Source organism: Cyphomyrmex costatus, unplaced genomic scaffold (assembly GCF_001594065.2).
Source record: "Cyphomyrmex costatus isolate MS0001 unplaced genomic scaffold, Ccosl1.0 scaffold100, whole genome shotgun sequence".
Lineage (NCBI taxonomy): Eukaryota > Metazoa > Arthropoda > Insecta > Hymenoptera > Formicidae > Cyphomyrmex > Cyphomyrmex costatus.
Window position 1 is genome coordinate 1,695,095 of NW_017274955.1, and position 13,262 is coordinate 1,708,356.

Consider the following 13,262-nt stretch of genomic DNA (forward strand, 5'->3'; position numbering starts at 1 on the left):
AAGCACGCAATCATGAATTAAATCGCATCTCAACAAACTGCGAGAAGCTGCGAAAAGCGCAGTTTTCCCGGAAACGCAACAAACACGATCGACAAAAGGTGTTACGTTACGATGTACTTATTTTTGAACATTGAGCTTTTCATGTCAGCAGCTCGCAATAGCATAGTAGTGCACAAAGTGTTTCGCTTGTTGCACAGTTACCAGGACGACTAACGTGCTTGTGTCCGTCTGTTTCGCCGTGCGTGTGTGACTGTGTGCGCCGCGTACCTCTGCGGTGTAGCATGTTAAGAGACCGATCATTATTATTGGGACGCAATTCTCGTGTCAACCTCATGTCGCTCCGATGTCTCGCAACGACGTAGTGTGAAGAGAACTACCGTGCGCATCATGGACTATCCAGTGTTGGATCTCTTCGATTCCTCGATAGAACCTGATCACGTCAACTGCGAAGAGGAACAAGATCTGCTTTGTAAGTACCCTGTTTGTCACGGATCCGCGTCACGCGCCAAGAAGCGCGGGAGAGCCGCCTTCGGTGGAAGAGCGCCGGAATTTCTTCGCCGCATGCATTACTCTATCTGCGCTTGACCTTCAACTGTTCCTCGCATCGCGTCCGCTTCTACTTTCCACGACATTCATTTGCTTTCGAACGTTTACGTGCGGAGTACCGCCAAGAATATCAGCTGGCATCAGCTGTTTCTCCAACATGCACGAGCGCGAAGATCGTTTTTTATTATCTCCAAGCTTTAATCCAGTGATACGAAAACCCTTGAAGCAAAAACGGCTTAATTGTTTCTTGATATTCTACCTTGTATATATATTGCTTATTTGCTCACAATAACGACATAATTAAAAAATTGTTATTTTTATTATCTTGCAGAAAAAGAGTAAAGAAATAAAGAAGAAACATACTTTTTTTATTGCTTCACAATTTAGTTATTACACCAAAGTTGTGCTTTTTAACGTTAGTATTACAAAATTTTTGTGATTTAAAACATTCAAACTTATTTTCTAGAAAATTTTCTGTGTTTTCTGTATGTCGTAAATGAGTAAATATACAACCTTTGCTTACGTAAAAAAAATTGTTTTGGATATTTGTAATCTATATCTATGCATATATACTCTTGAAGAGCATGTATGTATTTTGTATTTTTTTATCACTTGCATGGCTTATTTTTAGAAATTGCCTTTACAGATAACTTCATCGCATTTTGATAAGAATTTAAGTTACATAAAAATTTACAAATTGTCAAAATATTTAAATTATTATTTTACATTTTATATTTGTATTTAATTATTTATGTCAATTGCAAATAAAAAGAAAATGTTGCTAAACTGCGTTATATAGTAAGAAAGAAATATCTTTCTGCTTTTGGAATTATGTGCATAAAAGAAAGATATACAACTTTTGACTGATTAATTCTCATTCCAGGGGACGATTGTAATTATGTCGTACCTGGAGGTGAATACGTACGTGCGACAGAGCAGTTTGGAGAAGACTTTTCCGGGGCTGAATTTCATGAAACTAGAACATTGCTCGCTGATGGCGGAGATAGATTTGGAGTTTCCACTGCCACTTTCGACACGATCGAAGAACTTATGTGGATGGGAAATCAAGGGGTATATTATTGATACTATTTATTTATATCAAAAGATTTTTTAACTGAACTTTTGCACCAGTTTATTTTCCTCTTTTCTCTCCAGAAGATTAAAGGAAAAAAGATGAACTGGTGCAAAAGTTCAGCCAAAAATGGGAGAGACAGGCTTAAATTTTTTATTTATTATATCAATATCTATTATAATTTAATAACAATTTATTGTAGGGTCACGTAACATCCTACTATGGGCCTGGTTTACAAAAATATACCTCTTTTCAAGTCCATGCAACGCAGGAGATACGACAGATTCATACTATAGATGAGGGTATCTTAGTATTGTCTCAGAGTCAATTGAGATGCCAGTTACGGAGAGGCATACCTATATTTACTCATACGTATGTTTACATTTTACATTAGCAATGTTATCCATGAATTTGAGCAAACCTAGATTCTTATAGGTCGGTGAATATGAACGACATGCAGTGTATGTTGCAAATTTCTCCAGCTAGACTACTCATGGGCGGACATCAGGATAAAATAATTGATTTTAACCTTACTAGAGGAAAAGAGACTGGATTAGTAAGAATCTATCAACTAAATGTTAAATTGATTCCGAGTACGAGATGCGATGGCTTTATGGCCTGGATTTTCATTTTTTTATTGACTTGTGGTTAAGCTTAACTGCAAGTTTACTAGATAATGTGAGAAAATTATTAAATTTAGGCCTATGCTATTTGTAGGTGGATGTAGATGAGAATGGTTGTGCGATATTGAGACAACATAGTAGGCTTATATGTGCTGGTAATCCTGCAGGAAGAATAGATCTCAGGGATCCAAATACATTATCAATAGAACATACTTTGGATACACACAGTGGTTCCTTAAGTGATTTTGATGTTCAAGGAAATTATCTTGTTACATGTGGATTTAGCAACAGGTGAGGTATAAGATAATATTAGAAAGTTTTTAATCATTTTTTTATACTTAACACACATACATTATAATTATTTATGAATTATATTATTTAGTCGTCAGGGTCTTACCGTCGATCGATTTTTAATGGCCTATGATCTGAGACAAATGAGAGCATTAAGTCCAGTCACAACTATGGTATATCCTCTTTTATTGAAGTTCCTACCAAGTTATTCCAGTCGGCTCGCAGTGGTATCGCCACTTGGACAAATGCAATTACTTGATACAATATATGCTAATGTACAACCTTCAGTGACTTGTTTATATCAGGTAAATTTATATGTAAACGAACAAAAAATTTAAAATAATTTTTTAAAATAGATGATATAGAGAATAAATACAGAAATTGTGTCATATGTTATTAGGTTGCTACTGGCGGTGCGACGATATTATCATTTGATGTAGCTTCTACATCTCAGTGTCTTTGCTTTGGAGATTTGGCGGGCTCTATACATTTAATGTCCACTAACACCCCGGAACCTCAATTTAATACATTTTCTAGGTTGGTAATTATTTTAATCAATTTTGATCCAAATTAATTTTTATATACTAAAGTAATTGACACGTATAATTTATGTTACATATATAAAATTAAGAGGACATATACGTTTGGAGCCTCAAAAAAAGGCATTCTTCATGAATTTTTTTTAGGACCAAGAGACAAATTATAAAAATGGGACATTTTGCAAAATGTGTTGTAACTTCTTTACTTATTGGAATTTTAGGAAACGGTTTCACGACAACATTTTTGAAGGTTTAAACTGTCAAAAAATGCATTAAAGAAAAAATCGATTTTTTGAAACGTATATGCCCCCTTAGAACAATTAGGAGATGAATACAAAGATTAGAAAGAATAAAATATATATTAGGTATGGATTTTTTATTTTGCTTAGGCCTACGGAGTTTGCCGATCCAATTGAGACATTACCATCGATTCCTTTTGATGACGATGTTACGCCGTATAGTACAATACCAATGGTATATTCAGATCAACCATTTCTAAGTGATTGGCCTGAAGAATACTTGAAAAAAGTTTATAGGTAGGTCTCTCCCGTATATTTCAGTTTTTATACAACTGAAAAACAGGTAACTTGATTTTCATTCTTTTACAGGAGAACTCCACCAATAGATCCCGAAATTTTGCGCACAATGAAAATGCAGGGAACAATAGGATACGCGCCAAATCCTCAGGCTTTTCGCAGAAATCAAGTGAGGAAACAATATTCTCCCACTCTATTACAATATTCTCCTCCATCTCTTCTTAAATTATCTTAAATTCCGTTCATAAATCCTTAATAATTTTTTCTATTTTTGTTTACCAAATTTTGAAATCTATTTTGTTTGACTTGATATCAAATTTAATATTGCTTTTGTATGTTATTAAATTACTATCCGAATTAATATACATACATATATTTCAAAAGTATATTAATACACAAATGTGTTCTTTCATGATTTTGAGGCTTCACTAGGAATTAAATTGATCAATTAAAACAATATACATATTATTGACATGAAAATTAAGGATCAATGTGTGGTATTGAAGTGTTTAATTTTTAGAAAAAGCATAACTTGCTATGTGTGATTAAGACTGATAATCTTTGGTGATAATTATTATAGCCTATAAAGAGACGTGATATATTTTCGTAAACTAGTCCAATGTATTCTACTGATTTTACAGTAATATAGCATACAAAAAATTTAACAATTTCAAATTGTATCATTTATACTACACATATAAAATATTGAAATCTGTTTTCTCGTTATTTTGTTTTATATATAATCAATTTTTATCGTTTATTCTATATACATAATTAAACAATATTTAAAATGTTAAAAAATATTAAAAAGTATGATTGTAATTTTGACAACTAATATGAAATTAATATCGTTATATTATCACATTAATGAAAGTACTATCAGTTTTTTTGTATTATAATAAATATTTTTTTTTGTTAGTACCATTTACAGGAATCTGTTTATTTTTATTTGATACTTTGATTACATGAAGTTAAACAAAATTATGATTTGACAAGCACTGAAACAAAACAAGTCTGTGTTTTATATTAAATATAAAATAGTTTTGTTTTTTTATTTAGATTTGAATCTTATAGATATCCTATATCGTTAACAATGTGCCAACAAATTTATACATATAAAGAAGCAATACATAATATACGTAATAAAAATACAGAATCTCTCCATGCTGTAGCTTATAAATGCATCGCGCGCGCACTCGCGCACGCACTAAATTCTAAATATATTTTTATTATTTGTTTAAATAATTAAAAATATACAAGTTACTTATAATTGACGAATTTTATCATTAAATATTACGTGTATAGTATATGTATTTTTTTTCTTACTATATAATATAATACTAAAATATTTTTTTAAAGAACTGCTAATGAAGTATATTACATAATTAAAAATTTGGATTTTCAATTTAATTATCAACGAAGTTTGAGGCCTTATTACTTTTTTGCTTTGCAGAACAAATACAGTAGCATGTAAGGGAAAACGTGTGCATTGAAATACGTATATCACTATAGTATAAGTTTTAATTTCCTTTATAGTTATTTCTATTGACATTTACAGAATGACCGACATAAAGAAGAAGAAACATGAATAAAATGTTTCTAATATATTATACCTTCTGCCAAAATTTCCAGTTCCCTTATAGCTTATTGATTGCGCTTATCGTGTGATATTTTACTACCTTCATTCTTGCAATTCGCGCAATGTGTTTGTGATTGTTTGCATTTTGTCTTTTTGTTTCATGATTTCCGATGAACAATCTCGATAGGCGATTAATTAATAAATTTACATGTAAAATATGTTCCGCATGAAATGTATATTCGAAATTGTACTTGAGTGAAATAATAAAGGTTGTATGATATACAACAGTATGCGTAACTTTAATATGATGCGCCATATTATCGGTTCAGTTCCCACAACGCGTTCTTTAATTTATAGGTATTATTTATTTTTTCACAATCCAAAAGTCTATTCTCTATCGTGCACCAAACTTACAAACTGTCTCAGTGATATCTCACGTATAACGCATGGCAAATTCCATAAGATAGAAACTGTTTTGGCGAAAAATATCCGATACGTTTTTTATAGTGGAATAAAAATAAATAATACCTCTTTTGCAGATTCCGTACAATCTGGGGACGGGTACGTCTTCACGACGTGGCTTAGTCGCGAAGCCTTTCGTGGGGGACTCACGGTCTAAAACAGATGACGGCACCTTTGTAGCCATACCTAAGCGTTATCGTAAAATTGAGTTGAAATACTCACGGCTTGGTTACGATGATTTCGATTTCGATCAGTATAATCGAACCAGCTTTTGCGGCCTGGAGGCTACACTTCCTAACAGTTATTGCAATGCTATGCTGCAGGTAAGCCCAAGAAAACTATAGTGCCCGAGATGAGTCGGGATAATGAATAAAATAAATTACAAATCAGACACACGTTCGTGCTTTGTAGTTGCTTTACTACTGCGAACCTGTAAGGGTAGCATTGCTCTCACATTCATGCCAACGAGAGTTTTGTCTTTCGTGCGAACTGGGATTCTTGTTTCACATGCTGGATACATCACGAGGTTTTCCCTGCCAAGCTGCAAATTTCCTTAGAGCTTTTAGGACAGTACGGGAAGCGTCAGCTTTAGGACTTATACTGAACGATATAGAATCGAAGAAAAAGATCAATTTAATAGTGCTCATACAAGTATGATAATAAATAAATATAATAACAAGCGTAAAAATACAAATTACACATTTTAATAGCTTACGTCAGGATGAATGTTTAAAATATATATTTATTTGAAATGAAAAAAAAATAGACTTTTACAACTTTATTTAATATAAATGTTTATAAATTTATATTGTCGAAAATGTACTCTTTTTACTAAACGTTTAAATTTCTATTAAAAATTGCATCAAAAATCGCATGCATGACATATTTAGAAATTTAATATATTGACAAAAAGATCAATTATGGTTTGAATTTTGTATTAGAGCTGGAATAGATTCATTCTACATCAAATTCACTACGAGATTCTGGAAACTAGGAAGCGACAGCAAAAAGAAGAGGAAGCAGCGCGACTTAAATCAGATGCCAAATATCCTCCATTTATCTATAACGAACAGGACTTTCCTAGCATCCTTGAGGATCTCGGTTCTCGATACAGAAGTCACGATGATGAGAGAAAAAAAAAGAGGAAGCAAGAGGAGGATGGTAAATATATGTGGATCACATCGAAAGGTAAACACAATTTATGTGTAACCTTTGCACTGGGCACTTTTGTGTTTATTTTTCAATTTGTATGTGATTTATTTGATTTTTTACTCGCTTTAAAGTTGCAACGGTTTATATCCGAAGAGCAAGGGATGACTGAAAATACCATATGACTACTGTGTATAATTGTAATTATAATTTTTTATAACGATACAGAAACATTGTTTTCATTTTAATAGGCTACCTTCCGATTTTAATATGATCTTGCATTTCTAGGATATTTTACAACTGCAACTTTCTTAATGTACGCCGACGCATATACTTTTTTTAGAATGTATCTTTATTGATCTTATTAAACCAATAAGTTATATGTTTGCTACTCCTTAGATTGCTTTATTTTATATTATATATATATGTGTTTTTATAGTAAGAAGAGCAGCTAGTCCCTTCTATCTTACTTTAAAAAAATTGCATGATTTTGCTTTTATACTTATATGTGTATATATGTCGATATAAATTACATATTTTTTTAATTCCAGGATTTTATTATGATAATAATTATGTACGTTTAATTATTATTATAAAATCCTGCGATTTAAAATATATGTGATTAATACCGATGCATTAAAAGTATTAATATAACATGCAACACTAAGGTGTCAAATTATCTAATCATATTTTAAAGAATAATCAAAATTATCTCAACAATATCTAGTTTGCATTACTTAATGAAAAAGTCAAGATCTTTCTAAGTTCGAGATATAATATTTTAAATAAACCGAAACATTGAAATTGTTATTACAAACGTACGAAATTACGCATATGTATCACATTACTGATATATACTGTGATAAAATCGTTACATATATTTTTCTTTAGTGAAAATATTTATACTCAATTCTAATGATATCGTTAATAATATTCGTTTATTTTATCTTCAAATGCGTATTTATTACGGGTAGACAAAACCACCAAAAAATCTGCCGAAGAGAGTGAAGTGCGAGATGATGAAACAGAGATCAGTCGTCTATTTGGATCCGAACAAATGCACATACATCGCTGTCTCAAATGTAGGCAAGAAGCTACAAAACATTCTATCATGTTACTTTGTAACTTAGTTTATCCGGAAATAATTAATCCTTGTAAGAGCTATTGTCAAGCAATATATGTCCAACGCTTTGGCTGGACGGAAAATGGGTTTAGCGTGTAAATTAATTACTTTATATATATTTAGTCATTCTCGAATATTTTAAAGCATAGAGAAGATTAACTACATTGTAGTCTAATAATATGATATATATATATATATATATATACATATTTACAGATATATTTTTATATTTTTTTTTAAGTATTCTCAAAATTCCATAAAGATTATGATACAATGTTCAAAAAATAGTAGAGTTCAAATATTCTACACGCTCATCTGATTTTTCGTACAATCTTAGCTCAATGCACACATTTATTCTCGCGGATGAACACAAGATTTACCTTTTTTAGCTGAAGAGGTACCGTTCACAAATGTTCTTGCCCGCAGTTTAAGACCTGAGAAAATTACACCCGCATGGTGTGACAATTGTCAGAAATTTACACCTACTCTCCAGTCTCGACAATTGACTAAACTACCTCAAATACTGGCTCTAAATTGTGGCTTAGATACTCAACAGGTACTTACAATATCAGATTAGATGTACAATTGTAGCATGTGCAGAATCAAAGTACAAAAATCGCATATTATGCTTCACACACACGCATATACACGTTCGTCCAAAGAGAACGAATTATTACAGGACAAGGCGTTTTGGCAAAATCAAATGGACATCGTGGTACAAAACGTGTTGACGGGAAAAGAAAGTAGTCCCAACTCGAGTCCTGTGCCTGTTACTACGAAGCCTTGTCGATATGGCAACAATTGCACGCGAACTGGATGTCGATTTAGACATGTTGGACGCGATTCAGGTACATAAATACTTTGATATAGAGATTAAATACGTCGCATTGAATTAACACTAATCATATTTTACTGTGTAGAAACAGAAAAATTATTAACATCATTTTCCACACCATCTACCTCGTCGACAGCGCCCGTTACATCACCTCCTAGTCATTTATATTACTTGCATTCGTGGATACCCCACAATATAGAGATATCTCTTGAAGAAAACGGAGAGATGACAGTTAAAAAAATCAGCGAACCAAGAAGCGAATTGAATGATATATTCATACAAACGAGCATGATGGAGAACGGTCAAGATGACAAAACAGTACAAGTTATTTCTGAGAATTCTGGAAATATTGGTGAAGAAAATGTTGAAAATTGTTTAGCGTCGAAGATCGGAAATTGCAGTATGACGGAAGATGATGAAGCTGTGAAAAATACAAATCTGGAGATCTCTTATAATACTCAAAGGATACAGTATGGTCTCAGTGCTGTCGTCTGTTATATCGACGATAAGACTAACGAGGAACGGAGGAATATTGTAGCATTGTTACGAGTTGGACCAAATTATCATGAACGATCAGCAGGTAACGCCGTATCGCAGTGGTACATCTTTAATGATTTTTGGTAAGTTTTTTAAAGTCTAGGAAAAAAATTGTCCATGCTTTAACATCATTTATTATCGACGTAACATTTGTTACAGTATACAACCAGTAACTCCTCAGGAAGCAGTATGGTTTAATCTCGATTGGAAAGTGCCGTGTGTACTCCATTACACAGCGATACCTGCTCCTGAACCGACACAATTCGTCAGTCCTCTTACGTACGATGTATTTGGAGAAGATAAATGTATTGCTCGCAGTGGTGGAACTAGAGGAATTACGTTTACTCCTCTAGCATCAGACGAAATGCCTAAGAAAGGTAGATTCCTCTATCGCAATCATCTCTTTATATTCTCGTTCTTTATATGAGAAAAAGAAAAAGAGAGAAAATTAATTAATTGCACAATTTTAATGTAGCTTGTCCTGTATTCTCGTTAGTGTACTCGAATTATTGTAATTGCAGGAGAGTTGGTAGGCATCGATGCAGAATTCGTTACCTTAAATCAGGAAGAATCCGAGCTACGAAGCGATGGAAAGATGTCAACTATAAAGCCGAGCCATATGTCGGTCGCGCGAATAACCTGTATACGCGGGTATGTTTTATGAACTGCTATGTAAACAGTAATGCTTCATAAACGGAAAGATTTTGATCTGATTAGATAAAAAAATGCGCTTACTATAACAATATTCGAGTTATTTTAAATCTTTACATTTTCTTGTTTTTAATGAGTAGACAAGGTCCTTTGGAAGGTACACCGTTTATAGACGATTATATAAGCACTCAGGAACAGGTGGTTGATTACTTAACAAAATTCAGTGGAATCCAACCAGGTGATTTAGATGCGAATTTTAGTAGCAAACATCTCACAACTCTGAAGTCGACGTATCAAAAGTTGAGGTTCTTAGTGGACAATGGCATAATCTTCGTCGGGCACGGCTTGAAAAACGATTTCAGGTAAAATACTACATGATATCTACGACGACGGCTTGCCAATAATATTTTTTGTTTAAATGTGTGAACTTTGTAGGGTAATAAATTTAGTAGTACCGCCGGACCAAATAGTAGATACAGTTTTGTTGTTTCACTTACCTCATCATCGTATGGTCTCCTTACGTTTTTTGACCTGGCATTTTTTGGGTAAAAACATTCAGTCTGAAACTCACGATTCAGCCGAAGATGCGCGAGCAGCTTTAGAATTGTATTGCAGATACAGAGAACTGGAAAGTTCTGGCACATTGACAGAAACATTAAAAGAACTTTACGAAGTGGGCAGCCAATTACAATGGAAAGTAAGAATGAAAATTTTTACGTTTTTACATTACTAAATATCATATCATGTTAAGTCTTGTTAAATTTATTTCTTTAAACACATTATTTGATTTTAGGTTCCCGATAGCTGATATGAGGATATATACAATGATATAGATAATGAAATCAATAGCGATAATGATGACTAGATAATATGAATATTATCATTGTTCAAAAGGTATTCAGCGAGTGCTGTTCGCATTCGTCGCAGTATCATTTAATCCAGTGTTAAAGATGGACTCGCCTATTGATCATTCACAGGAAACAGATTTACTCAACGCACACGTAACATTATATTAGACGGAATTTTTCGAGATTTCATATTGCAATATCACGAAGTTAAAAGAATTGCAGATTTGAAAACATTGATATTCATTTAGATTATAGTTAATTTCGCTTATTGTTGCACGTATTAGATCATTGTCGCATCCATATATCGAAAATATATACATGTACAATTCATTCAATGGTAACACGCCAGATCAACATATTTTTTAACACTGGTAGATGACCAATCATGAATAGCTCGTTAAAAGAATTGAATGAAAAAATTGTTGATCGTGATTTTAAGTAGAAATTAAGCATAATACGAATTTGTACATATTGTCTAATAACATATTAGCGTTTTGAGGAGCAGTAACGATCTTGCACTGCCCGATATAATATTCACAAGCAAATGGCTCGAAATATGAAATATCAAATGAAGTAAGTAATAGTTTATTCGAAAGAATTGAGTACTAAAAATAAAGAAGTTAAAAAGAATTTTTGAGAAAATTGTAACTAAAATTGGGAATTCGATCAGCTACACGTTAACAATAAGTACTAGAATCTTAAATTGGCAAAGAACAAAGCAGTATAGCTGAAATTGTTAATGTATATACATACACACACATGAATGTTATATGATGTCTTTACTTAAAAGACTAACAAAAATTTATTAAATTGTAAAATATAATAGTTTAAAAAAAAGTTGGTACTACTGGTGCATTTGCACTCTGTCAGTCGTGATGGTTATGGACGGAAAAATATGATACGTGTGCGTCAGCGCTCTCAGCTTTCCTGCTTATTATTGCAAGATTCTACTACTTAACGTACAGCTCATCAGATCCTAACTTTAACTGCCCAGAAAGCAAAATGTGTCTCAGCACAAATCTGTATAAAATTGCATATGATTCTGGTAATTTGCATCATGTGCAAGGTAGATTTGTCTTCAACGATTTTGAATATACCGACATTGTAGCAACGTGCAGGCAACAATGTGTATATGTACTACCAGTAGTTTAACCCTTCATAATTATATCTCAAAAGAATTAAACAATGGTTATTCTAAATTAAAATGGCCCGAACTATTTTTGAAATGTTACCACTAAATCAATAGTATTAGTTCCATTGAAATTATAATATTTAATTTCTTTTAAGAAAATAAATAAAACAATGGCGTTATAGTGAAAACTTTAATTTTAATACTAAAAAGAATCGTAAACGTGTTAACTTCGAAAAATGAGTTTTTTTATTTAAAAAGTTATAACTTTTTAAATTTATAATATTTTCAAAGTTTAGTTTTAGCCTAATACTTTTGAGATAATTTACATTTTGATCCATGAAGGTTAATGGCAAGATAGCTGCATCGATATTAGTTGTTTGCGTTGTCGGAAATATGACAGCATTGTGTGATGCTGTATATCATTTTGGCAACATGACGGCAATAGTATGAATTTTGATGATGACAATTTTAAAGTTGTTGACAAATTGTTGGCAAATTGCTACTCAAAGTTGTTATATCAAGTTGTTATATCTTGTGAAAGCATTAAGTTGCCAATATATAATGACTCAGTTGCTGCAATTTTAGTAGCAACACGTACTTAGCAAGCAACAAGATGGATACATTGCTAGCTAGGTGCAATTTTCATAAACTCTCTAGAGTCGCTTCTCTATTAATAAATTCCTTTACATTTTTAGTACATTTAATCCCTCTTTCGAATGAACTACAGTATTTGACATTTCGTATTTCGTGCCATCTCCTTATCAGTTTAATTTCCATTCGTATCTATTTGTATCCCAAAGTATACGTATTCCGTCTCAATCCATCAAACAATTGTCGAATATATACGTAAATAGTTATAGCACAATAGCAGTAATTGAATTATGTATTTTTAAGTATATAATATTTTACTGTTTTTTTATAGAACATATTTTTTAGTGCATTAACTTTTGTACGATTTTGCGAAGCTGAATTTCAGATGCGAATTTTTTTATAAAAATATTTTATAGATTTTTTAGTTTCCTCGATCACACACACGGTCGCCTTCAGATTTGCGCAAACATCAGTCACGTTTGCAGTCATGATATTCAATGTCGTTTTTCAAATTGATTATCAAATTGATCCATTATGATATGTAATGAAAGGCACTCAAAACGCGAAAAAATCTATTGACGAAAATGCGGTAGTATATTTTAAACTGATAACTGTATGCATTATAAATTATTTTTATATACATTTTATCAATAAAAGAATATGAAGGATACTGTTCAAAGTATTAAAAAAAAACTCGAGATTAATGAATATATTTTTTTATATCAGGAAGAATTTTCTTATAATTTTT

At 32.1% G+C, this 13,262-nt stretch overlaps 1 protein-coding gene across 1 annotated transcript; it reads left to right on the forward strand.

The window, feature by feature from the left end:
- Nucleotides 1-346: 346 nt before the first annotated feature.
- On the forward strand, nt 347-10,937 carry PAN2 (PAN2-PAN3 deadenylation complex catalytic subunit PAN2). Its single transcript, XM_018537767.1, has 21 exons — nt 347-469; nt 1,430-1,617; nt 1,821-1,990; nt 2,054-2,174; nt 2,336-2,532; nt 2,624-2,837; nt 2,933-3,069; nt 3,461-3,607; nt 3,680-3,776; nt 5,726-5,971; nt 6,060-6,299; nt 6,590-6,836; nt 7,772-7,951; nt 8,310-8,476; nt 8,600-8,768; nt 8,841-9,375; nt 9,452-9,669; nt 9,814-9,943; nt 10,084-10,305; nt 10,379-10,640; nt 10,737-10,937. The coding sequence occupies exons 1-21, from the start codon at nt 388-390 to the stop codon at nt 10,749-10,751; spliced, it is 3,984 nt and encodes a 1,327-aa protein (XP_018393269.1). The 5' UTR covers nt 347-387; the 3' UTR covers nt 10,752-10,937.
- Nucleotides 10,938-13,262: the final 2,325 nt, after the last annotated feature.